General features: G+C 44.7%; 3 protein-coding genes across 3 annotated transcripts; all 3 read right to left on the bottom strand.

Moving 5' to 3' along the window:
* Positions 1-7,792: 7,792 nt before the first annotated feature.
* Positions 7,793-11,527, bottom strand: kcnk7 (potassium channel, subfamily K, member 7; the record flags this gene model as incomplete). The annotated part of the gene is made up of 3 exons (XM_084541175.1): positions 7,793-8,141; positions 9,916-10,314; positions 11,191-11,527. The coding sequence occupies 3 exons, from the start codon at positions 11,525-11,527 to the stop codon at positions 7,852-7,854; spliced, it is 1,026 nt and encodes a 341-aa protein (XP_084397301.1). The 3' UTR covers positions 7,793-7,851.
* Positions 11,528-11,681: 154 nt separating this feature from the next.
* taf6l (TAF6-like RNA polymerase II, p300/CBP-associated factor (PCAF)-associated factor) lies at positions 11,682-18,161 on the bottom strand. The gene is made up of 12 exons (XM_084541549.1): positions 18,063-18,161; positions 16,598-16,758; positions 16,420-16,506; positions 16,177-16,327; positions 16,036-16,086; positions 15,782-15,876; positions 15,627-15,701; positions 15,321-15,541; positions 13,903-14,035; positions 13,592-13,720; positions 12,982-13,472; positions 11,682-12,802 (listed from the first exon to the last, which is right to left on the bottom strand). The coding sequence occupies exons 2-12, from the start codon at positions 16,742-16,744 to the stop codon at positions 12,448-12,450; spliced, it is 1,935 nt and encodes a 644-aa protein (XP_084397675.1). The 5' UTR covers positions 16,745-16,758; positions 18,063-18,161; the 3' UTR covers positions 11,682-12,447.
* Positions 18,162-19,591: 1,430 nt separating this feature from the next.
* cth1 (cysteine three histidine 1) lies at positions 19,592-22,881 on the bottom strand. Its single transcript, XM_084544700.1, has 2 exons — positions 22,728-22,881; positions 19,592-20,836 (listed from the first exon to the last, which is right to left on the bottom strand). The coding sequence occupies exons 1-2, from the start codon at positions 22,734-22,736 to the stop codon at positions 19,883-19,885; spliced, it is 963 nt and encodes a 320-aa protein (XP_084400826.1). The 5' UTR covers positions 22,737-22,881; the 3' UTR covers positions 19,592-19,882.
* Between the last annotated feature and the right edge of the window lie 3,857 nt (positions 22,882-26,738).

The following is a 26,738-nucleotide window of genomic DNA, read 5'->3' as shown; positions in this document are numbered from 1 at the left end:
TAACTATCTTAGTCCTATTTTTCTAATGTTTTTCAAGAGTGTTTATTTTTTAAATTTTTTTTTATTTTTAATGTGTAACTGAGCATAACTTGGCTAATTTTGTAAGCAGTTAACTATAAGTAAATGTCTTTTAATATTATTTAGTGTGTTTGATCCTTTTACTTTTATGTCTATTAGCGCAGCTTTAGACGTCTCCATAAATTGATGTCGATGTAATAAATCCTTTGGGTTATTTCTACATAAAAAATAAAATAAACTAAAATAAAAATCTCTTTCTTTCCTGTCATAACTAGAATTCATATTGATGTAAATTCCCAAGTGAGCTTCTCATGTCGTCATTTTCTAAATCTAAATGTAACTGCAGAGCATCACAGCTGCTCCTCCAGAGAACAGACTCGGTCTCTCTGTTTTATCTGAGTCCAAACATTCAATACGTTACAGGGAGGAATGTTTACATTAGTCTTTAGTAGAAATATGTTCGTTGTGTTGGAGTTAAATAAAGGGAGTTGTCCGGGGGCCCCCCCCCCCCCCCCCCCCTTTGGTTTTCTCAGCCCTACGCTGCACAATGAGCATTCATCTCCACGGCCACGCTGCTCTACAACTGGAAAAGCATCAGGAATGGACTGAACAAGAGAACAGAGACCTTTACGAAACCAAATGTGCTTACGTGCACATGAAAAAAATAAATAAAACAGGTAGAATTTTACAGAATAATTGGAGAATTTGTTCCATGTACCATGTTACAACCTGACTAAAGAAAGAGACACACAACAGAGTTACCGAAGAGTTTATTTAATTAAAAAGAAAAACAAAAAGGTGAGACATTAGTCTTTGGTGTAAAAGAAGCAGAAACCTTACAACTAAAGCTGGGGACACACTACAAGATCTTCACAGTCTTTACAGATTTTGAAAAGGATCTGTAGGAGGACATAGTAAAGCTTGGTACATACTCCACTAGGAGAGAGAAATTTGTTCTCGTTCCTAGGGCTGCAAGAACAAGAACAAAGTTTGTTCTGGTCAAGTAATTTATATTTCACGAGAAACTCAAGTCCTCATAGGCCCCTCCCACTGCAGCATACATCACACATGCTAAGCATTGTGGGACATGCGGGAGACACACTTTTCTTCGGATGTATGTCAGTCGTTTTGACGACTGTGTCCATCGGATCTCGCCGTTCATTCAGCATAAACCAACACACAGTACGATGATCTATACCCAGGAGAGATTAGCGGTCACACTGCTAACATTAGCATCTGGGAGCTAACAGAGAGGCCGCTAGCATTTCCTGCTTTTCCGCAGTAACCACACCCACTTTGAATTTCTGGACCGGACACCACACAAGAAAAAAGTTCTGCCCGGTTGATGCGTCAAGAACAAGCTGCGAGAACAAAATTTTGTCCAATTTGTTTTTGACACAAGAACAAAACGATGTAATTTTGTTCTGCAAGCCGTTGGACACATGCTCACCACTAATTTCTGACCAATCACAGAATAGTAACCGGACACCACACGAGAAATAAGTTCTGCTCGGTAGACGTGACAACAACAAGCTTTACATTACAAGAAGAAAATGACGTCATTTTGAGAACAAACTTCTTGCTTCTTGCAGAGTATGTAACAGACTGGCTTCTGCAAGACTGGAGATCACAGACTACATGATTTGCCAAACCAACTCTCATCGTGCTTTGTCATCGATGTTTTTAACATTCCCGCTACTTCCTGTCGTCTTCTGCTGCTACATCCTGTGTCCCACCCTCTCCCTTTTTCATTGGCTGTTGGCAACACCGTGTTTGCAGTTGAGTCGCTTGGGTTTGTACCCGATTACGTCCAGATTGGGATCGAAAAATTCAAACACGCTTGTCTAACTGCAACTCAGGTTGGGTCTGTTCCCCTCACACACTAACAGATTTTTGTACAGAATTTGCGCGACGGGGAATCGTGGGTAAAATCTGGCAAAAACATCTTGTAGTGTGTCCTCGGCTTAAGATGGAGCCTGTCCCGGCTGACATGGGGCAAGAGGCAAATTTATTTTTCTAATCGTCTCAGCAGACCTTAAATATGCACCAGCACTGTGAACACTAGCAGGGGTTTCCCTACAGACACAGGGAGTAATTAATCTAGTCACATCAGTATTGATACCAGATGTGGGACATCAGCTGGACCAGAGTCTACTGCATCCAGAAAAAGAAGCACCACATATTCTTGAAGTCCAGCGGCCCGTTCCCAGCACATACTGTCCTCGTCTCCGTCTGCGACTGAGGGGACGTGTCCAGCTGCCAAGTCCCTGGCGTTCCCATTATGAGACTTCACCGTCGGCGTCCCCCATCGGTCTGCTCCCAAGGCGCGCTGGGAAACAGCTGCATTAGGGTTGGGTAAAAATAAAAAGACAGAAACAAGAGTCTCCACATGTGGGAAGAGCAGCAGACTTTTAAAAGCTGGTGTTATTTTTACAAAGATCCACCGTGGTGAGGTTATGTTTATCTGAGAGAAAAACACTATTCAGGGGAAATGCATTTTCCTGGTTCCTGTGGCTCGGTGACAGCTCTCACTGCGGAACTGGACGGACAGCGCCCGATCAGCGTAACTTTAAATCATATGTAAAACAGACAGGCAAAGCAAAGCAAAGCGCTTCCAGGATGTCAACTATTCACGGACGGAGAAGCAGCTTTGCTTTTAGCTTGGTTGTTCTTTTATTGTTTCAGTCTTGCAGGGATAACGAGGAGGAGGAGGAGGGTGGTAGTGGGGTGGTGGGGTTGGCTGGGGGGGGGTTATGGTGGCAGCTATATGAGTTTAGGTCATTCCTAAACAATCCACTTCCTGTCTGAAGGCCACCCAACAGCTGGTGTGCATCCGGCTTCAATGTGAATCAGTTTGGTTTTAAACGCCAGGAACTTTGCATTAGATGAGGTTCCTCCACAGATTCTGAATTGAGGACACCAGGGACACATCTCTTGCTTTGATTCTGGACATTTCAACGGTCTTGCAGCAGCAGGGGTTTAGGTACAACTAAAAAAAGAACATGAAGAACATGAAGAACAGCACAAGGTGTTGACCTGGCCTCCAAATTCACTAGATCCCAAACTGATCAAGTATCTGTAGTATGACCCACAGAGGCCCCTCCCCTCAACCCATAGGACCCAAAGGCCCCTACAGGACACCCTCAGAAAGTGTCTATTGGAAGTGAAAGGACTTACAGTGTTCAGCTTCTCAAACACTGATTTGCATTTGAACCGTTTTCCGCACACATTCACCAAAAGACAAACAAAAAAATGAGTCACGCTACCAGGCTGAGATTATAATGTTCTTTGCTCCCAGCACAATTTAAACATGAGTCACGTCTGCACTCGTTGTCTGGAGCTTCAGTCTCGTTCTGGGATGAAGTGGTTAAAACGGAGCGCTCTAGCTTGCCGTGACGTTCCAAAGCTTTGTCCGCCGCTAAAGGATTCATGAGCTGAACTATGACAACGTATCACACACACGTCTCATTGGGTAAACTGATGACGTCATGACATTTATATCCAATGAGCCAAAGGTCAACTTCACTGTGAGAAAAAAACACTCTCAGTATTTTGATTTGTTAACATCCATTTTCACTTAAAGCGTAACTACCGTTTTTTACAACCTGGACCTTATTTCTGGCATAAAATACGATCGTTTACTCACCCATATAACTTTGTTGTTATTTGGAGTCGTTCGGAAGATATTTAGATCCGCGTACATCCATATATCAACAAGGAATAGCACTAGCATCTCATAACAAAATATTGGTGAAATTAACGAGTTTCGTAGCAGATAATGCGTTATTTAGAGGCTGTGTTTCGGTGCCCCAGTCACTCCCACTATACGGATATACACAGATCTAAATATCGTCCGAACGACTCCAAATGACACCAAAGTTATATGGGTGAGTAAACGATCGTATTTTATGCCAGAAATAAGGTCCAGGTTGTAAAAAACAGTAGTTCCCCTTTAAGTCCTAACAGTAGAACAAAAAGAACCAAATGAAACAGAAATATTATTCTTTTGTGTTTGTTTATTCAAGAAAATTATTCATTTGTCTATATCTGCGGATTGCAAAAGTCAGTGAACTCTTGTTTCCAGTATCTGCTGTGACCTCCCTGCTCAGCAGTTACCTGTAACTAAATGTTTCCGGTAACTGCTGATCTGTTGGAGGAATTTTAGCCCGTTCCTCAGAACAGAAGCACTTCAGTTCTGAGATGTTGGTGGGTTTCCTCACATGAACTGCTTGCTTCAGGTCCTTCTACAACATTTTTATTGGATTAAGGTCAGGACTTTGACTTGGCCGTTCCTAAACATTCATCTTATTAACCGTTCTTTTGTAGAACCACTTGTGTTCTTGGAATGACTCTACCTTTGCACCTCACAGATATGTAATATTTTGTCATTTTTCCTTAATAAACAAATACCAGAGCATAATATTTATGTTTTATTTGTTTGACTGGGTTGTCTTTGTCTACTGTCTGAACTTTGTGTGAAAAACTGCTGAGGTGTTGAGTTATTTTTACGCAGAAATGTAGAAAATTGTGAGTGTTGCAGATCATTAAAAGCAGCACTGTATATTATATGAGCCATAAACTGCAAATTGAACAAATGGATAGAACCACATTCTTGTTTTACGCCCCTATGGTATTAGTGCAACATCAGCATACGTCTAAATATGGCAAAGGATTGTCTTGTTCTTGATGAGCTCAGTCAAACACCTCAGAGAATAAAATTCAAACTCAACTCTCCGAGTATGTGGAACCATGTACTTGAGATTAGAGTAATCAGATCCCTGCCCGCATCATACCCCATACTTCCATCTGTGACCTTTGTAAATATAGCCCGGCTAAGCCAAACACCTGTCGGCTGTCTGTCAGGAACACACACACACACTGGGTGATGGGGCAGCGAGAGCAAACGCCGCCATATTAATGAGGACACAAGACATTATGGTGTCCCCCACATGTATGACCTCTGAGCAGACGCCCTGATGAGCCACGGTGTGACAAGGCTGATTTTATTTTCAACTCAAATGGGGCTCAAGACAAGAACAATGAAATAAATAATAAGAGTAAAAGTACTTTATGATAAATGCTGGATAAAGACTTGGGTGGTTGGATTTATAACAAACCCCCGCTTTTGTCCCAGAAGCTGCAAAATAACCTATAATCATTAAAAAAGAAGACAATGAGATATTGTTAAAATGCTGGAGATTTTCAAAAAAATTACATTAATTTACATTTATTGACATTATGACCACCGACAGGAGAAGTGAATAACATTTAAACCATCTTGTGACAATTCAATGTTCTGCTGGGAAACTTCTGGACCTGGCATTCATTCATGTGGATGTTACTTAGACATGTAGCACCCACCTAGACCAGACCAGGCACCCCCACCCCATAGCAATGAAGGCTTCAGAGAAATACCTGGCTACACTATCCAATCTAACAACAAGCTGTGGAGTACTGTTAAATTGATGGTGCTGAGTTGCTGCCTGTTTTTATACAGGCTATACATATGCAGCCTGACACAGGCACACACACACAGAAACGTTTTAGGAACAACTAAAAAAAAACATGAAGAACAGCACAAGGTGTTGACCTGGCCTCCAAATTCACTAGATCCCAAACTGATCAAGTATCTGTGGGATGATCCCACAAGGGAGACCTACACAATATTAGGAAGGTGGTCATTATGTTACGCCGTATGTGTGAGACCCCTGCTCTAGATGCTAGTTTTCATTAACCAGTGAATAAAAAGCATAGACTGTATATAAATATGGACAACACATCACCACTTCCTTTCACTGACGCTATTTTCCCGGGGATACGGGCGGCGCCATCTTTTGCATTTGGATCCAGAGTCTGATCAGTACGGTCCAAGAGTGGAGCCACGTGGAGCCGTGATATTGATGCCCCGCCCACACTTCCTCCACACTCACTCGCGTTTTCATTTAATTACTACTACGCTCTGATCTACCTCCACCAGTTACAAGGAAATGTTGGATTATACACTGGACTAAAAAAAAACATTTTACAACTCTCACGGTCCCACAGACTGCTTTACAGAGTGGTTGGCATGGCAACTGGTTGTCACCATTATTACCTGTTTCTATAGCGTCAAATAACTAAAATGAAACTTATCCAAAAAAATTGACACTTGAACATTCATCAGCATTATATTAACTACGTACAATGACAGAAACCATCCTTGAAAAATATTATTTGACGTATTTTAGTGTTTTAGTTCGGCCCAAGTCCCGCCCACTAACATGGAGTGGGTGGAGCTTATGGCCTATACTGCAGCCAGACACCAGGGGGAGCTCTACTTGATTTGGCTTCACTTTTAGAGGAGCAGTTCCGTCGTCCATCTTTATACAGGCTATGGTGAAAACAAACATAAAAGCAGAAGAGCTGAAGCGAGTGTTTGTCTTCCAAGACAATCAGCAGGAGAAAACTAACTGTGACATTTGTGTAGAGCTGAACAGTTTTCTTACTTTTAAGCAACTCGTCCTGATCACGTGACCTGAGACCGTGCATTTAAAAACACCACACCGTCTGAGAGACAACTGCCAGCTCCGGTATTTGACCCAATGTTCGACCCCGGCTCGAGGAGGCTCATGTGTCTGGTGACTGGCCATCACAAGGCTGTCATGACCATCAGTCATCTGTGTGTCTCAGAGCCACAGCATTATAAACTGCTGACTGAAGACAATCAGGGCAGTGAGCAGTGACTCAGCTGAACTGAAAACCGCTCAGTTTGCCACCATCTGTTTCACTCTGACCATGAAAATGCATCACGTCTTATTTTTCAGTGTTTTATCTAAATTTTGTCCTGACTACATTCACATAAATTAATCCTTACATTGTTGTTTGACTGTTTATAAAGCCCGAAATAAAATATATCACCTAATTCTGTGTTGCACATGTTTAGCAAACCTCTTCTCAACTTATATTAGATACTCATATCAAATTATATGATAAAGAAACATTAGAGACGGGTCATATTTGACGTGGACGATGATAGGAAGGCTAAATTATAATTTATATATACAGATTTAAACTTAAGTATACATTATTCTCTGTATTGTTGTGTATATATATATCAAACCATGCATCTCAGTGTAAATGTCAAGGACATGACTTCACACATAAGTCAAGCTCTGTGTTGCTAAGGAGGGGTGAGGGCTGGCGGCGCTGGGCACAGGCTCAGATTCATGACTCTTCTACAAACACAGCCATAGTAGGAGAACAACACAACGGGCCTCTGTTGTTGCCTCGAGTAAAGAAAGCAAGCCCGCGACAACCTTCACCAAGACGCATTATGGTGATCCTACCATATACACGACTATAAATGATCATTTTCAGGCTTATTATCGTTTTATTATCCGTCAGCCACGCGCGCCCACTCTTATCTGCGCTCGCCACTCTGGCTTGGAAACGCCTCGTTGAGCATATTTGTGCAGGCTGATATCAACAGAGCGTGGAAATTAGGAACTAATCATGAGCTCAGCCAACGCCATCACTGTCACTGTCACATTATGTATTAGATGATTGTGACACCTTGTGGTCAGACGAGTCCATAGACCGGGGTCCACATGAGAGGGGGTGGCACGACTTCAAAAGTCAAAAGTAATGCATCTGAATACATATGAACAGTATGTGCTACGTACTGCAGATATGTATAGTCTGTATAAAAACAGGCAGCACATAAGCACCACCAATAGCATTTAATTTCTCCGTGTACTGCAGCTTCTATTTGAAATGTGATTGAAGAAGAGTCCACCGAGTATGCGGACGTTAAAGGCAACTAAATCAGAAGCTGAAGGACAGTTTTATGTGCAGTTATGAAGGTCGGGTGGTTATAGGTGTAAGAACTTCGGCTCTGGGAAGGTCTGAACAGGGGTTCTTCAAATCTAACGGAGTGGAGGAGATGGTACAGACGGACTGGGAGTACTCAGGCTCCCCCTCCCCCTCACAGCCGTCGTCATTCAGCGTCATTTCCCCGAGATCAAAACCTTCCAGATCTGTGTACTGAGGGCCGGAGAAGAGCCTCATCGCCGCCCGCACCTGGGGAACCTGCAGGAGAGTATCCTTGAAGACGACGATCGCCACCAGGCCCACCAGCAGGTAACCTGTGAGAAAGAACACGTTAATACATCTATCACATTATTTTAATGTGGTTTTAATAATATTTAGCACATGTTGAGTCAGTCCAATTAAAAATGTTCTGACACTTGAGAATAGAGTCAGCTGTGCTACGTTGGTGCAGTTCTAGTCATGTTGTTTGTCTCATGTGGACAACCACAGTAGAAAAAAAGTGTCTTTGCGACTCCTCTGTAACTGTTAAGACTTTAAATCTACACGTTTAAATTATTCACACACATCTGATATAACAGGATGTGGTGAAGCAGTCATGGTTAATGTGTTGGTAAACTAAACTCTTTGGCTGCCAAAAGCTCCGCTCTGTTCACCAGCTGTCTGGGTGTGTCTGCCGGCTGTTTGCTGCCGAGCAGGTAGCGTAAAAAGGATGAGACCGGCTGTGCAGGCTAGAAAACCAAAACAATGAGCTAAAATAGGCCAAACTGGTGCTGGGTGGTGTAAGCTGGTGTTGGGTGGTTTCAGGGTCGGGGCTGGTGTTGGTTGGTGCAAGTTAATGTGGGTTGGTGCGAGTTGGTGTTGGGTGGTCTTTGCTATAAGTAGGTGTTGGTTGGTCTCAGGGTTGGTGTTGGTGTTGGTTGGGTTCAGGGTCGGAGTTGGTGTTGGTTGGTTTCAGGGTCAGCATTGGTTGGGGTTGGTGTTGGTTGGTCTCAGGGTCGGTGTTGGTCGGTTGGTTGGTCTCAGGGTTGGTGTTGGTTGGTTGGTCTCAGGGTTGGTGTTGGTTGGTTTCAGAGTCGGTGTTGGTTGGGGTTGGTCTCAGGGTCAGTGTTAGTCGGTTGGTTGGTCTCAGGGTCAGTTTTGGGGTTGGTGTTGGTTGGTCTCAGGGTCACTGTTCGGGTCGGTGTTGGTCAGTTGGTTGGTCTCAGGGTTGGTGTTGGTTGGTCTCAGGGTCGGTGTTGGTTGGTCTCAGGGTCGGTGTTGGTTGGGGTTGGTGTCGGTTGGTCTCAGGGTCACTGTTGGTCGGTTGGTTGGTCTCAGGGTTGGTGTTGGTTGGTTTCAGAGTCGGTGTTGGTGTTGGTTGGTTTCAGGGTCAGCGTTGGTTGAGGTTGGTGTTGGTTGGTCTCAGGGTCGGTGTTGGTCGGTTGGTTGGTCTCAGGGTTGGTGTTGGTTGGTCTCAGGGTCGGTGTTGGTTGGTCTCAGGGTCGGTGTTGGTTGGTCTCAGGGTCGGTGTTGGTGTTGGTTGGTTTCAGGGTCAGCGTTGGTTGGGGTTGGTGTTGGTTGGTCTCAGGGTCGGTGTTGGTCGGTTGGTTGGTCTCAGGGTCAGTTTTGGGGTTGGTGTTGGTTGGTCTCAGGGTCACTGTTCGGGTCGGTGTTGGTCAGTTGGTTGGTCTCAGGGTCGGTGTTGGTTGGTCTCAGGGTCGGTGTTGGTTGGGGTTGGTGTCGGTTGGTCTCAGGGTCACTGTTGGTCGGTTGGTTGGTCTCAGGGTTGGTGTTGGTTGGTTTCAGAGTCGGTGTTGGTTGGTTTCAGAGTCGGTGTTGGTGTTGGTTGGTCTCAGGGTCAGTTTTGGGGTTGGTGTTGGTTGGTGTCAAGGTCACTGTTCGGGTCGGTGTTGGTCGGTTGGTTGGTCTCAGGGTCGGTGTTGGTCGGTGCATTATTCTATTTTATGGTGTCTCACTAAATGGTGAAACATTTCCATGTTTTTTTTTAGTTTTGATGTCTTCCACCAACTTAAATGTGTAGATGAGTACTAACGTTAGACTTCTTAACACCAGTAAGAGATCTTAACAAAATAAGGATATGGTCGTTACATGTGGTGAGGAGTTCTAGCGTCTCCTTGGCCGTCGGCCCCCAGCTTCTCCCCAGCGAGCTTCCTCCCTGACCCACGGTGCTCAGAGTGACAAAGCAGAAGAAGAGAGCGTCCAGGTAGCTCCAGCCTGGCTCCACCGCCACGGATACCAGGAGGGCAGGGAGGAGGAAGAGAAGGAGGACGACGAGCGCGAAGAGGAGCCAGGCGTGGACGAGGGCAGCGCGGGGTTGGGCCAAACCCCAGTGAGAGCGTAGGTGGTAGACGGGGGCGTGGGAGACGACGGGGAGGAGGAGCCGGGAGAGGAGGGTGAGGAGGAACATGGTGAAGGGGATCCCCAGGGTGCAGTAGAAGATACAGAACAGCTTGGCCTCGTCTGATTTGGGGGTGTAAGTGTCAGAACCTGTGGAAGAAGGAAACGTGAATTCACAAAAAGAATTGTCCAATACACCGATCAGCCACAACATTATGACAGGAGAAGTAAATAACATTGACCATTTTGTGATAATTCAATGTTCTGCTGAGAAACTTTTGGACCTGACATTCATTCGTGTGGATGTTACTTAGACATGTAGCACCCACCTAGACCAGACCAGGCACCCCCACCCCATAGCAATGACACTCCTTGATGGCAGCAGGACACAAAAACGCTTTAGGAACAACTCAAAAAAACATGAAGAACAGCACAAGGTGTTGCCCTGGCCTTCAAATTCACTAGATCCCAAATTGATCAAGTATCTGTAGGATGATCCACAGAGGCCCCTCCCCTCAAAGGCCCCCCAACTAAAAACATCCTGTTGCCAGACACCACAGGACACCCTCAGAAGGCCCATGTCCATTCTCTGATGAGTCACAACAAGGGAGACCTACACAATATTAGGATAGCCTGTATAAAAACAGGCTGCACCTCAGCACCACCATATAAGGTGGTCATAATGTTATGCCTGATCGGTTTAAATCGTCAACCCGACATTATTATAAGAGTTACTTCAGTCGGAACAATTCACTGTTCAGCGTCCAATTAATTGTGGCGTCCCCCAGGGTTCTATCACGGGGCCCCTTTCATTCTCTCTAAACATGCCACTGTTGTGCTCTTGATTACATCTAACGATTCTTTAACATTTTAGTGGACGACAAACGCAAGAAAGCAATGGAATTGTAGAGTTTCTTGAAGACGTTTCATCCAAATCTTCAGTTTCTGGAGGGCCGGTGGAGGAGTTGGGGTTTGAATAGGGACATCTGCAGTTGTTACTGATCAGAAACTCTTATCTTATCTTACCGATGGTGGTGAGAGTGACGAGGACAAAGTAGAGCGACGACCTGAAGTCCAAGCCTCTCTGCTCCGCGTCGTCGTTCAGGACGGCCACGTCGCTGCTGTGAGCCCACAGAGCTTTCCCCAGCAGGTCACCAAGCCGGCCCTCCTCCACGCAAGGGTTCTCCCGCAGGAAGGCGCGATGCAGCTCCTCCAGCTCGGCCCTCAGCTCCTCCTCCACCGGCTTCTCCACGGCGGTGAACACCAGGCCTCCCAGCAGGACGTAGAGCAGGTAGAAGAGGATCAGGCAGGCGAAGGCGTTCACCTGGAGGAAGGAGCCCAGCGAGCGCACGAGCCGAGCCATCGCCGGCTGCCGCTGGTGTGGTTCTGTGCAGCAGACTGCAACCAGACACTGGGAGATACTCAGGCTTTAAAATATTTAGAAAGGCAACGGAGGGTCGAAGGAGCAGACACATCAAGTGACACATTAAAATGGAAATACAGAACACAGGCAAGAGTTGTAGAGAAACAAAGTATAAAATATTTATTCTCAGAAAAAACACAAAATTCGGCTTTCAGTCACTGACCCTGATATCTGGTTTTTGACCTTTCGCCCTTGTCTTTCTAGTCTAACGAACTCTTCACTGGATAATAACACAACATTGACAATCAGTCGTTATTTAAATCCTATTAAATATACACAGATCAGCCACAACATTATGACCACCTTCCTGAAATTCTCTCCAAAAACAGTTGTGACTCATCACAGAATGGACATGGGCCTTCTGAGGGTGTCCTGTGGTGTCTGGGAACAGGATGTTGTTAGTGAGGGGGTCTTTGAGGGGAGGGGCCTCTGTGGATCATCCCACAGATACTTGATCAGTTTGGGATCTAGTGAATTTGGAGGCCAGGTCAGCACCTTGTGCTGTTCTTCATGTTCTTCTTCTTTGAGTTGTTCCTAAAGCGTTTGGCTGCTGCCATCAAGGAGTGTCATTGCTATGGGGTGGGGGTGCCTGGTCTGGTCTAGGTGGATGCTACATGTCTAAGTAACATCCACATGAATGAATACTGGGTCCAAAAGTTTCCCAGCAGAACATTTAACTGTCACAAGATGGTTTAAATGTTATTCACTTCTCCCATCAGTGGTCATAATGTTGTGGCTGACTGATGTATATGTTAAGAGCTATAAACATGGCGGATCTCCAGCTTCTCCAAATAATATTGGTCTCTTTATCAGATATTAACATGTAAAACAGTCCACAGCTCATTTCAGACCCGTGCTCTCTACAGAGGTAGATAAAGGGAGTAATGGGAACAAGTCCAGCGGCGTACGGGTTTCCCCACCCTGCCGATGACGGGCAGCTTGTGCGCGTAGGCACGAGGCGGGACGGCGGACAGGGGCGGCGTCGGGGTGAAGGTAGTCTGGAAGGGGCGGCGGCCCTGGCAGCGCCGGCCCATTTGCCGCCCGCCGATGAGGAAGGTGAACGCCGGAGGTCCCGTCTGAGGAGAGGTGAAGCGAGACTTGGGGAAAACGTCGCGAGAGAGGCCGGCGGACCGCTGCCCCGCGCGGGCTGAAGAGGATCTGGAGCGCTGCACCGAGGAGGAGGAGGAGGAGGACGAAGAGGAGCGAGGCAGAGACCTGAGGAGGAAAAGAATATTAAGAATCACCTTTCTAATATTGTGCAGGTATCCCAAGAACATCCAAAAACAATTCTGACTTATCAGGGAATGGATTGGGGCCTTGTGGCACATCCTACAGTGGTTTTAATGATGTGGCAGACTTTCATCTAGTCTGAAAACATATCAACATATCTTTACCTTCCTGATCCTGTGGCCGCCAGGCTGGGTGGGGGCGGATCGGTGCGAGGGCTCCCATCCTGCCTGGGGCTAATGTTGAGGTTGGCCGTCAGCTGCGGCATCTTACGGGCCGTGTCCGGGTTCGAGGCCGGGCCGGGGGGCTCCTTCCTGGCCTCGCTGAGCTGGGGCAGGCCGCAGGGGGGGTAGCTGCCGAACCCGGGTCCCGTGCTGAACCTGACGGCCAGGCTGTCTCCAAAGAAGGAGTAGAGCTCACAGTACATGGCGGGGAGGGGCACCGGGGTCCACTCCTCCCAGGGGCAGCCCGCCCCGCCGGCCTGGAGGTGGCTGGCTATGCCGAGGGCGGCCTCGGACAGAGGCTCTGGAGGGGGGCTGAGGCCGGGGGAGCTCACCCTGTAACCACCTGCCACAGAGCCTGGCTGAGCGCTGGAGCCTCCCTCTGCTGACTGGGACAAGGACAGGGCCTTCATCTTCAGGAGGCGCTCCACCGCCACCTGCAGGACAGAACGTTATTAACACGTTCAGGGGCCACATAGTTTAATGCACCTCTTCACATTTGAGATTTGATCCTCAATAATCAATTGTTTTCCAGTTTTTGTTTCGTTCTACTGACCAGGATGGCTCCGTAGACCTTGTGTCCGTCCGCTTTGACCTGAGCGTTGGAGACAGAGTAGTCGTCCAGCACGGCCTGGAGGTTGGCCCAGTAGGCAGGGAGGTGTGGAAAGAGCACTCTCTCAACAGCCTGGCAAAGAAAAAGAAAACATAACACAGGTTAATGCAGATTGTTGAGGAGAGAGCATTTAAACGAGCAGGAGGACGGAAGAGGAGGCCCCCAGGTGAGACTTATCCCGTGTGACCAGGGCTGTAGTTGCAGAATTAAAGCAAAACGAGCACGTGAACAGACGGGACTGAAACTGAACGTACCTTCCATCCCAGAGCATGAAGGCCGACCACGGCTCCGTAGTGGGAGCAGAGGGGTCTCACCGGGTCGGACAGAACTTTCTGGAGAGAAAGCAAGATCTGGTGGTAGAGACCGCTGACCAGGTCACCGTGAGTCCTGGAGACGGAGACAGATGAAGATTCATCAGGTGGAATGACAACGTGTAAATACTTAAAGACGCAGTGGGCAGTGTATTTATTATAGTATGACGCTTTACACTCATGGTTTTATGACTGGTATGTGATTGATTGTGATTGCGTTTGTATCAGGGATGTCCTGATCTGATCTCAAATGTCCTAAAGTTCGTCCCCTGTAGATTCCTGAAGTCTTTCCTTGTCTTCTCCTAGAGTCGACTGGATTCAGTCCAATAAATATTTCTGTCAAAGTTAATGTAGTGTGGAGAGGGTAGCTGGTACCTTGTGTTCTCTACTCCAGCCTTTGAGTCCAGGTGTAGTGAATGATGATCAACTACTACCACTTCACCAAATACATTGCACAACTTACTAATTTCTAAAGTCTGACTGACTCCATTTTCCAGATTTAAAGGGGAACTACTGTTTTTTACTACCTGGACCTTATTTCTGGCATAAAATACGATCGTTTACTCACCCATATAACTTTGGCGTCATTTGGAGTCGTTAAGGAGATATTTAGATCTGCGTATATCCATATAGTGGGAGTGAATGGGGCACCGAAACGCAGCCTCTAAATAACGCATTATCTGTCGCGAAACTCGTTCATTTCACCAATATTTTGTTATGATACGCTAGTGCTATTCCCTGTTGAGTCTGGAGTTACCTGACCCCAGATGATGATAACAGGTAACTCCAGACTCAACAGGGAATAGCACTAGTGTATCACAACAAAATATTGGTGAAATGAACGAGTTTCGCGACAGATAATGCGTTATTTAGAGGCTGCGTTTCGGTGCCCCATTCACTCCCACTATGTGGATATACGTGGATCTAAATATCGTCCGAACGACTCCACATGACACCAAAGTTATATGGGTGAGTAAACGATCGGATTTTATGCCAGAAATAAGGTCCAGGTTGTAAAAATCAGTAGTTAGTCTTTAAGTTCTTCCATACATACAGCAGACATGTTTAGTTCCTCATCTTCTTCTACTTCAGTTTTTGTCAGCTTTGATGCTAACCCACGAAGAGGAATAATGGAATGCCATAAACCAAAACCACGTCCCTGTGGCACTTTTATGCCACAGGGACGTGGTTTTGGTTTATGGCAGACCTAAAATGAATAACTAAATAACAAGAGATCAGTCGGGACATCCAGTCACAAATCTGTACCCACCTTCACTCTGCGTTCACCATCTTGCCCTGGATGGAACGCTCAATAAGTTTGTTTTTATAGGTGAAAACAACGAAACCAGCGACCCACTCACCAGAAGATGTGGCTGAGCAGCAGGGCAGCGTAGTCCCTGAGGGTCCAGTGGTCGTTCAGCGGGTTAATGGACGCGGCCAGAGGCTCCAGGATACAATACATGACACTGGAGACCAGGCTGCGCACGTACGAGCCCAGGTACAGGTAAGGGTTCTGGACCAGGCTCTTCACCATGTGCAGGAGTCTGTTGAGCTGCTCCAGGTCGTGGCTAACAGACTTCACCTAAAAAAACAAAAAGGAAACGCACACAGAGTAAACAGGAGCTCTGATAAAAGCAGCAACTCAAGAAAGAAAGCCAAACACTTACTCCACTGATCACATAAACAAAGTACGGAAGCAAGGCAGCGATCTTCGAGTTGGACTGGAGGTCTAGCAGAGCCACCTGAAACACACGGAAACATTACAACTTACTCGTCATTTTAGCCACAGAGGACGTCTAGTCGTAGGTCGGCAGCAGCTCACCTTCATGAGATGGGGGTCCTCTCCCAGGATGGCCCGGGTGATCTGCTGGTAGTACTTGAGCAGCTCGTCTGACAGAGACTGGACCGCAGTAGGAACTGGGACGATTCAATCACAAACAGACAACATCAGATATGTTTATAATATTGGCTTCAAGTCAGTTTTCCTTAGACACTCCTGCTGTACGACACTGAAATCAGCCACAACATTACGATTGTGTGGAGAAACAGTTTTTTAATCGTGTGCTTGAGTCTCACCTGTCCCCTCTGGCTCCAGGTTTCCTTTACCGTCCAGGTACGACACATTCACTGACAGAAAACAGGAGACAGAATCAGTTACAGCTGTACAACGAATCGACAGTAGCTACTCTGTGACAGTGGGAGTCAGGGGGTCCATACCTCGCACCATGGTCTCAGCACAGCCTTTGGGAATGTTGGTGGCCAGAGCCAGCTCCACCAGGTTGATGTCCCGGTCCTCGACGAAAAAGAGCTCTCCTTCTTTCACCGAACGAAAAGGCAGAGGCTCCTGTGCCCCGTAGCCGCAGATGGCCTGGTAAACACAGAGTTCATGTTCCCATCAGATTGATCATACAGACATGGTGTTAACTGAGAGAGACCTTAGGTGAGAGAAGAGCGACTCACCTCCACGTTGCTCCAGCGCAGAGCTCTGCTGAAGTCCTCCACCGTCAGCTTCCTCCTCTTGGCGTGCCTCATGAACTGAGAGCTGCTCTGTTTGGGTTTTAAATAAAACCATCAGCGTTGAACCTTTTACACGTTTATAACTCTCATTACTTCACAGATCCTTCAACGCAGCACCGACCTGCGCTGCCTCCCGGAGTCTGTAACACACGTCCTCGGCCAGCAGAGCGGCCACGTCGTCGCCGAGCTCCACGCCGGCGCTCTCCGCCATGAGTTTGACTGAGTCCCGGGACACCTCGGCGAAGCGGCGCTCCTCCCGGTCCCCCATGATCCCCACGGAGACTTTGAAAGGAAAATAAGATAAAATTAGACTTTACCGATCCCCCGACAGCACAAAAAATACAGGTTAGACACAAAAAAAAGAGAATAAGGGGAAGAAAAGTGATGTAAAATAGAGTAAAATATATTTAAGGTACAAAAGATATTTACAGACTGTGTCAAGTTTCAAGTTTCATGAATATCATAGATAATGACAACGTCCAATAGGAGGACTGCTCTTGAGAAACCAAGTATTGCACCAAAAATTACTTGAGATATGGATATGTGACAGTGTTTTTCTGGGATATTAAATTAGGGATGTTACGATCCAGGCATTTTTAAAATGATCGGCTCGGTATCAGCCTGATGTTTTGTAGTCATTTACTTTAGGTCACCATAATAAACCAAAACGACGTCGCTGTAGCATCAAAGCAACTTCTTCCTCTTCTGTTTTAAAGGTGGTAGCGTCAACGCTGCCAAAAATCTAAGAAGAGGAACCAAAAATCACGTGACTAAACATGTCTGCTGTGTGGAAGAACTTTACTCTGGGAAATTAAGTCAGTCAGAGATATGTAGATTGTGCAATGTGGATGTTTGGTGAGGTGGTAGTACGTGATCGCCGTTCAGTACCACCAGTTTGACTCAAAGGTTGCTCCAACAAACAACAACAACAACAACAAACACTGAACGTTTTAAAGAAGAGAAAAGTTTCCTGGAGACAGCATCAAGGAGAAAAATATTCCAGCTTATGGCAGCGTTGGATGACCAGAACATTTCTGGAGCCAAGGTACGAGCTACCCTCTCCACACTACATTAACTTTGACATTTATTATTATTATTATTATTATTAAGATTTATTAGATTTAATAAAGTCACATGGTTGTTTAAAATCGGCCGATACTGAATATAAAAATATCTGTATCGGATGTGACCGCAAAAAAACAAAAAACTAACAAAAAAAATGTTATAATACGCAGAATAATTAAAAACACATATTCAAGTCTTTACTACTTGTGTTTACTTCCGGTGTGTCCGTCGCGTATAAGTGACGTCAAGCCAATAACTCTGCAAGTGCATTTGAGATTTTTCTCATCATTACAAAAATAAACAAACAATAGCTGCTTTTTATATATAGGTTATATTAGTGTGATATTAAAGTCAAAGAGTTAAACTATGTGATGTAACACCATAACGTTAACTAGTAGACAGAGTTATCTTTTTAAGCTAGCAACAATAACATGCTAAACAACAACAAGCTAGCCGTCGAACAACGGTCGCGAGAAGGCTGCGAAAGCGTTTTTAATAAACAAACTAACGTCTGACTTTACCTTGTTCTCTATAACTTCTGAAGACTGAATGTCGTTAATGAAGTTCACAGCAGCATAACCAGACTGTGCAGCAGAAACACTCTACGTCCAAAGAGCCGCCATTTTGACGTCAACGTAGGAAACGTGAGGAGCGCATCCGGTACAGCTTTCAAAATAAGAGCACGGTCTCTGACTTTCCGCACCGCATTGGTGGAGAAAAATAAAATATTTTCTAAAGATTCCGAAAATATACTAAAACATACAATGTCTGCTTCAGACTATAAAATAAAATAAAAATAATTTAAATTAAAAAAACAAAAAAACAGTACATTTATCTTGAGCCCTTAATATAGATGAAATAACAAAACAAAGAGAACTAAATACGTTTTTACTTTATTGAACAGTCGTATACACCAATCAGCCACAACATTATGACCACTGACAGGAGAAGTGAATAATATTTAAACCATCTTGTCACAATTCAGTGTTCTGCTGGGAAACTTGTGGACCTGGCATTCATTGGTGTGGATGTCACTTAGACCAGTGGTTTTCAAAGTGGGGGCCGCCAGGGGGCGCTAGGGGGGCCTCAGACAATTGAAGGGAAGATAAGAAAACAGAAATTGCAAAAATAAAAAATATAATCTAATTATTTTTAATCATTATATTATATAGTGAATAAAAGTAAGAAAAAACATTCTAAAAGTTGATGTTTCTTTACATATTTTGTAGCATTGTCTGTGGGTTTGCAAAGGGGGGGCCACGGCCAGAAGCTAATGCCGTTTGGGGTACCTTGGCATGGAAAAGTTTGGGAACCCCTGACTTAGACATGTAGCACCCACCTAGACCAGACCAGACACCCCCACCCCATAGCAATGACACTCCTTGATGGCAGCAGCCATCCTCAGCAGGATGCAGCCACAAACAAAAACGCTTTAGGAACAACTACAAAAACATGAACAGCACAAGGTGTTGACCTGGCCTCCAAATTCACTAGATCCCAAACTGATCAAGTATCTGTGGGATGATCCACAGAGGCCCCTCCCCTCAAAGGCCCCCCACTAACATTGTGTTCCCAGACACCACAGGACACCCTCAGAAGGCCCAAGTCCATTCTCTGACGAGTCACCACAAGGGAGACCTGCACAATATTAGGAAGGTGGTCATAATGTTGTGCCTGATCCTTGTATCATTTACTAAGTGTGCATGCTCTTGCCATATTGTTTTATGTTGGCTAAAGTGGACTGCTACTTCAGTATATTGCCTTTTAAGCCAATTTCAACATCTGCAACATCATTTTTAAATTGTGCAGAAGATAAAACAGAAGTGTTCTTGTCCCAAAGCATTCTTTAGCCCTTATAGGAAACGATACATCTCAAATTTGACAAGTTTATTTCATTAGATGTTGAGCTCAGGGCTCTGCATGCTGCCACATTCAACTCACAAGTATATCTTCAAAATGCAGTGTTCACCTTACAACCAAAACCTCTAAAAATATTTATGCACATTAATGCAAAAGAGAAAATAGATTAAGTAGAAAACACAAGTGAATAAGGTTTAAAATCTGTTTATTTACAACACAGAGGTCAGACGATTCATTTACTTGGTCATTAAAATATGTACAATAGTTTAAAAGTACAATTACACCAATAGCTGCACCTGTAGGCGTTCAGGAGGCTGACCTACTTCATAGTTCGACCTGCTGATAAACAAGTCAAAAATCAAATTTTAAAAAAATTATATATAAATAAATCTAAAGTAAGGCAGGTTAAAAAGAAAAAAAAAAAAACATTTAATTGAGCCGTGGTGTTCAGTGCTGATGCCGTTTAAACTTCAGAGTCCAGTCAGAGGGCTCTGTTGTCCCAGATGTCCTGGGCCTTGGAGCTCTCCAGCTGCTGCAGGTGTAGGGCCAGAGGCAGCAGCAGGTCGCTCAGGTGCTGACTGGAGAAGGTGAAGGCGTTGTGGGCTGTGGCCTCAGCGGACGGGGTGTCCAGAGGAGGGGTCGGCGGAGGGGACGAGGAGGTGGACGACAGCGGCGAGGAGGACGAGGGTAAGCCCGAGCTGCCCGAAGACGGCTGAGGGTAGAGGGCTCCTCCTTGGCTCTGGTCGGGGGTCTTCAGCTTGCTGGGGAGGCCGTGCTGGAAGCGGCAGCGTGTTCCGTACAGGCAGAACCCGAAGGAGCTGAAGGTGCGGCACAGAGCTCCCCGAGGCTTCCACTCCTTACTCTGGGGCTGGAGCTGAGGGCTGGGACACGACGGAGGGGTCTTCTCCCCGGGGGCTGGCGAATCTCTACCGCTGCCTGCGTCCGCGCCCTCCACGTGCAGGAAGTTGCAGCGGGTGCCGAAGGGGCAAACCCCGAAGGAGCGGAAGGTGCGGCAGGGGACGTTCCTGCGCCGGCGGAGGGTGGGGCGCTGCTCCGCCGAGTTGTGGACGAACAGGCAGCGGCTGCCGTAGTAGCAGTAGCCGGTGGTGTGGTAGCTGCGGCACAGCTCCGTCTTGTACTTGGGGTGGCGGAAGGGGACGTGGAGCTCGTGGAGGCCGTGGGCGAACTGGCAGCGCTCGGCGTACTTGCAGAAGCCGCTGGCGGAGTAGCTGGTGCAGAGCTCGGTCTTGTAGCGGGTGGAGCAGACCCAGGGGATGAGGGGAGCAGGGGAGGAGGAGTCCACCAGGGGGAGGAGGGCTTTGGCTAAGGAGAGGGTGCTCCCGCCACCGTCTCCATCGGACTCCTCGCTGGACAGCAGGTTGTCCACCAGCTCCTCGTCTTGATAGGACGGCAGGAACAAGTCGTCGCTGCTGGTCTGGAGGAGGAAAGAGTTCAGGAGGTTACACTTTAAACATGGATGGATTTACAGAGACCAGAACAAAACAGCAGATGGCAGCAATGTGCAGAAGAGACACTAAGAAATTTCAGGACTTTCATGAAGTAAAATTCATGTACACCGAGGGAAATGTTGGTACCTGATAGGAACCAAACTACTGCTTTAATCTAGAACCATTTAATTCCAGTAACATGCAACTGTAGGTTTCCAATTGAACCATTGTGTAAAACCTGCTTGTTCTGAAGGCATCAAATGACCTACTCTAAAGAAACCGAGACACATTTAAAGGTTAGGAATACATCAATATTAAACCAGCTCTTATAAGAGTCTATCCCAACGGTCATAGGGACCTCCGGCCAATTTGAAACACCAATGAACCTAACCAGCATGTCTTTGGACGGTGGGAGGAAGCTGGAGTACCTGGAGAACCCACGCAGACACAGGGAGAACATGCAAACTCCACACAGAAAGGAACCCGTCGGCCATGATGGATCAGAACCCAGAACCTTCTTGCTGTGAGGCATCAGTGCTGAACACTACACCACTGTGACACCCAACAAATATCCAGTTCGCTGCCAAAAGACGTTCCTCCACAGCCAGCTGGGATTAGAGCGTCTACTTTATCACCACTCTGATGCAAGTAAATCTTCATCCAAGCAAAACCTCTTAAACAGGATTTGTGGCCATTAATGGAAACCAGTAGCATGTGCAGATAATGAGCCGATAAGATTTAAAATCAACACAGGAGACCAACCTCAAACTTGTTTGTTTTGTGGATTTAAAACGGTAGTTTTTCCCCCACACTGTAAAACATTACAGCTGCGTTAAGTTCTGTGAACGCGTTTCTTCTCTTTGTCAATCGTCATGACAAGTTTCTGATATTTAACTCAATTTAATAAACTTAAAGTGATGCATTGCCTTGGCTTCATGTTAGTTTTGTCTGGGTGGTCGACGTTCATTTAACCCATGTCTTTAAGTTCTGATTTGGAAAAAGTGAGGAGGAGGAATACTGAGAAAAAAAAAATGGATTTCAATTTTCTCATTTTTAATTAGACAGAATTATAAAATGTCAATACCTTTCAAAAAAAAAGGATTAAACCACTGTCTTTTAGAGCCAGTTTCTCTACCAGGAATTGACCAAAGTTGAATTTCCTCCTCTCTAAACGGCCCAAATAAAATAAATGTTAAATTTCTGAACAAGATGAATCTGTGTGAAGTTTGGGTAAAACTTTAAAACTTGCCGTTAGTCGTCAAGATGAGAAATCTGAACTAAAACATCAGTGCTCTCAACTTAAAACAGCAGCTGGTGTGAATTTAGTTTAATTGATCTTAACTTTTCAATTAATTTAACAACAACATTAGTTTTCTTTAATAGATAATGTAGACTAGTGAGTTGGTTTAGTTTAAGAAATAATTAGTTCTAACATGTTTGCTTCAGGTTGAGTTTACTCACATTTTTCAAGCAACAGGTGAACTTTTACCTAAAATGTTTTATGGTGCAGTTTCCCCCCTTTCTAGTTTTAAAATAGATGCACTGCTCTAATCTCCAAACATTTGTAGAGGCTGAATATATATTGATAACTCATAAGTGCTTGGGTTTTAGTGGCCACTTAAAGTGGAAAACACCTCCACACATCACCTTTAAAACAAAGATTCCAGCATCTGTAACAGGATTCATTTATAACTCTTTGTGCATAAAGATCAGATTAACAGAAATAAAAGCTTATTGTCTCTTTAGTTCTTTGCAAACATTAAGCATTGAAGCATAACCTTCAAAACCATCTGTGTCCACAGAAGCAAAATAGAAACCAAGAGCTTAAAGTGGACAACACAAGTTAATAATCGATCATTAACAACACAGGTGACTCACCTCAAACATGTCTGCAAACGGAGCGTTAGGAGCCTCAGAACCGGTTCAAACTAAAATATAAACTCTGCTGCTGGAGTTTCTTTAAAAAAAGAAAAAGTGTTTGTTAGCAAAAAACCAGCGCCTAAACCCAAGGAGCCCTGCTCTGTACCGCAGCCACAACCGAAGAACACGCGGTTCACGTTTGTCTTTTTAAACCGGCGACCACCTGACGTAGGCGAAATGAGCGTCAGGTGTGTTCCCAGGCCGACGTCAGAGGGACGTCCCAGGTGACCAATGGCGTCCGAGTGCGCGGGAACCGCTTGAAGACGGAGCAGCAAGTCTGTCACATGAGGACTTATTATTTGTATAAAACATAACCGTTGGTTATTAATTAACCCTTAAGGCTTCAACATGCCTGGAATTCTTCTTTTTTGTTTTTAATTTTATTTATTTATTTATTTTAAAATTTAGATTACAGAATAATTCCTTTTTTTTTCTTTTTTCTTTTTTTTTTATAATTTTTAACCAAAGTTGTTTATTAAGTTTTATTCATACACTTCGTTCCGATTAAGAAGCAGGTAATTTATATATACTGATGGATAATTAGGTGTTATCTTATCATAAAATAACATTTTTGCTTATTCTATTTATTTCTTTTACCTTCTATCGTATTCACCAATGATTCAGTTATTAGTTAAAGTGTGATAAACTTCCGGGAGACAAAATTACCGTAATGACACGATATTGGCCTTTAAGCGAAACCGCTTCCGCGTTCAGAAAATAGCCGATAGCGCAACCCATGACGTAATTACGGTAATTCAAAAAAAGTGCGCTTGCGCAACCGAGTTTGATTCGTTTCTTCTTCTTCTGTTTTATTTGCCGTCAGCCGGTTGTTAATCAAACCACGGTTCAATCAACATCTCCAGACCGAGGACGAGCAGTGACAATTAACAGCTCGGCTGGAGGTTGTGAGAACAAACATTTTAATTGATTAATGAATTATTTAATTAATGAAAAGCCGTCTGACAGGAGAGCAAATAGACAATTAGTCTGTTTCCTCTGAGCTAAACTAATCTTTGTTTAAGACCCACAACTTTTGTTTGTTTATACTTTTTTACAGCAGGAACTAATTTATCTCCAGGTAAAGATGTGTTGTCTTTATTTGAGACAATACAACAATATAAATAATAAGGAATCTTTAGAAATATAAAGAAAAAAAACAAACTAAAGTATATAAATACACCGATCAGCCACAACATTATGACCACAGACATCAGAAATGAATAACATTTAAACCATCTTGTGACAATTCAGTGTTCTGCTGGGAAACTTCTGGACCTGCCATTCATTCATGTGGATGTTACTTAGACATGTAGCACCCACCTAGACCAGACCAGGCACCCCCACCCCATAGCAATGACACTCCTTGATGGCAGCAGCCATCCCCAGCAGGATGCAGCCTGACACAGACACACACAAAAATGGTTGAGCAACAACCCAATTCACTAGATCCCAAACTGATCAAGCATCTGTGGGATGATCCACAGAGGCCTTTGCTTATACTATTTTATTATATTTTACTAGATTTTTACTTTTTATTTTTATTTTACTAGATTTTTATTTTCATTTTTAGATTTTTTTCATTTCATTTTTACTAGATTTTTTAATTTGACTATTTATTTTTATTTGACTAGATTTTTAGTAGATTTATTTTTGACGAGATTTTTATTTCATTTTTATTTGACTAGATTTTTACTTATTTTTATTTCACAATATTTTTACTGGTATTTTATTTTTATTTTATTTTAACAATTCTTACTTATGTATTTCACTGGATATTTATATATTATTATTTTACTTGTATGTTATTTTTATTTTACAAATTTTTAGCTTTACTTATTTCACTGGATTTTTACTTGTATTTTATTTTACTAGATTATTTTTATCTTTCTTTTTACCAACAGTGTCTTGTGCATCTGATCGACTGTGACCCATCAGTTTCCCTCATGAACCAATAAAGTCTAAAAAGCATAAACCATAAATCAGAGTCGTCAACGCCCAGCGTCTGACCACGAAGAAAAAAAATCTTTATTTCTTTTCTTATCAAGATACATTAAAGAATACAGAGACATTGGAATAAAAAACACTCGAGAAAAAAGTTTTCAAATTTGTAGCATGTCTGTCTCTCCCTCATACAAAAACCAGCAACCCCCGTCCCGTCCCCTCCCGTACCCCCTCCCCTCGTCCCAACGTCCCTTTTCAGTATCGCCCCCCGTTTTAAAATGAGCCGCCCCCCCCGCCGCCGCCCCGCCCTATGAAGGAGAGATGTTTCACATGTACAGTCGCCTCATTAGAGTCATCTCCACAACACATGGAGCAGAGTTACACACTTTAGATGTAAAAAAAAAAAGTTTGCAATATGCCAGTTTTATTTATTTTTTCCACTTTTCTTTTCTTACACAGATTATTATTAATATTTGCTACAAACTCAACACTTCCAATTTCTTTTCTTCTTTTGGAGAAATATTACAAAGCCCACATTGGGACCAAAACTTGCTTATAAAACCGGCCAACCCCTCGGACGAGGAATCACGGGGAATTATAAATGATCCAATCAACAAACGCTCCTCCTTCGGTTGACGCTACAAATGAGGAGGGGAGGGGGTGGAGGGGGGTAAAGGAGGGGATGGGGGGGGGGGGGGGGGGGGGGGGGGCTAAAAAATAAAAGAGAATGAAAGCACAAGTTGAAGATTCACACATTTACAGAAGAGGATTTGAAAGAAGAGGGTCAGAGTCAAACGGCATTTATTTTAAAAGGGAACATGAATTTTGGTGCAAACGGTCTCTTCTGTGAGCTTCATCAACAGACTTTTATCAGGACGTTGTCGAAAACGTTACTTCAGGAGTCCCACGAGGGAACGTCCTCCACATTATGGCTTCATTTTTTTTGGAGGGGGGGATTGAATTTAAACGTAGAGCCCTCACAGCCAAAACGTGTCGGTTTGTTTGTTTGTTTGTTTTCGTGGCGGCAATTGGTGCAAATCCAACGCTTACGATCCACAATCATTAAAAACGCGCCTCCGGACGCCCCGTCCCAGCGTGAGCACCGACCAAATCTGTCTACACGTGGGACGGTCGGTTCAAAACTAAAACCCACATTTTGTGTGTGCAACTCATTTATTTTTAAACGTACGGACGTGTGAGAACAGTTAACAGTAGGTTAAGGTTTACTTCAGGTTGAAGCCGCCGCCCCGTCCCCCCCACCCTGCCCCCCTGCACTGGAGGAGAAGATGACGGGACAGCAGACAAAAGCTGCACCCACTCCCAAACTGGAAAACACTGACATATACACTCGGTCTACATCCGTGTGTACTCTTAAAACTTCCATCTCTCGCTGAGCTCGGGCTGATTTTGTGCTCGCTCGGTTATTTCCGTGAAGAGACGCAGACGGGACGACCCTCCAGAGAAGGTTAACGGTTTAGACCCCCCCCACATGCAGCTTCAGGAGAAAATGGATGGATGAAACGGCTAACGACGACGACGTGTCCCGGTCCTACAGTTATTACAGCGGAGGTGCGAGGGGAGGGGGGGGGGGGGGGGGGCGAGATCTTCGAATCAAAAGTGGACATTCAACCCGCTACAGCTACAGTCGTCCCTCCGTCACCCGGTGCTGCATATATTTATTTACACGAGGAAAGATAAAGAGACGTGGAGGATGGAAGAAAAAAAAAAAACAAGTGTGGATGAGAAATATGTTGATTTAAGTTACACATTTAAAAACGGGTGGCGTTAAAAAAAAAAGAAGAAGAAGAAGAAGAAGAAGAAGAAGAAGAAGAAGAGGGGAGGAGGGGAGTAAAGTAACCTGGAATAAAAACACTACGAAGCCTGAGGTGTCATGTGAGAGTGAGTGTGTGTTTGTTTAATTAGATGAAATGTACAGTTACCTAAGTGCTTGTGTGTGTGTGTGTGTGTGTGTGTGTGTGTGTGTCTATATGTGTGTGTTGGACATGTGAACATTTGGGAAGTAACTAA

This window comes from Chelon labrosus (assembly GCF_963514085.1).
Source record: "Chelon labrosus genome assembly, chromosome: 1".
Classification (NCBI taxonomy): domain Eukaryota; kingdom Metazoa; phylum Chordata; class Actinopteri; order Mugiliformes; family Mugilidae; genus Chelon; species Chelon labrosus.
The sequence above is the reverse complement of the archived record's forward strand: the minus strand, read 5'-3'. Positions and strand labels throughout refer to the sequence as shown.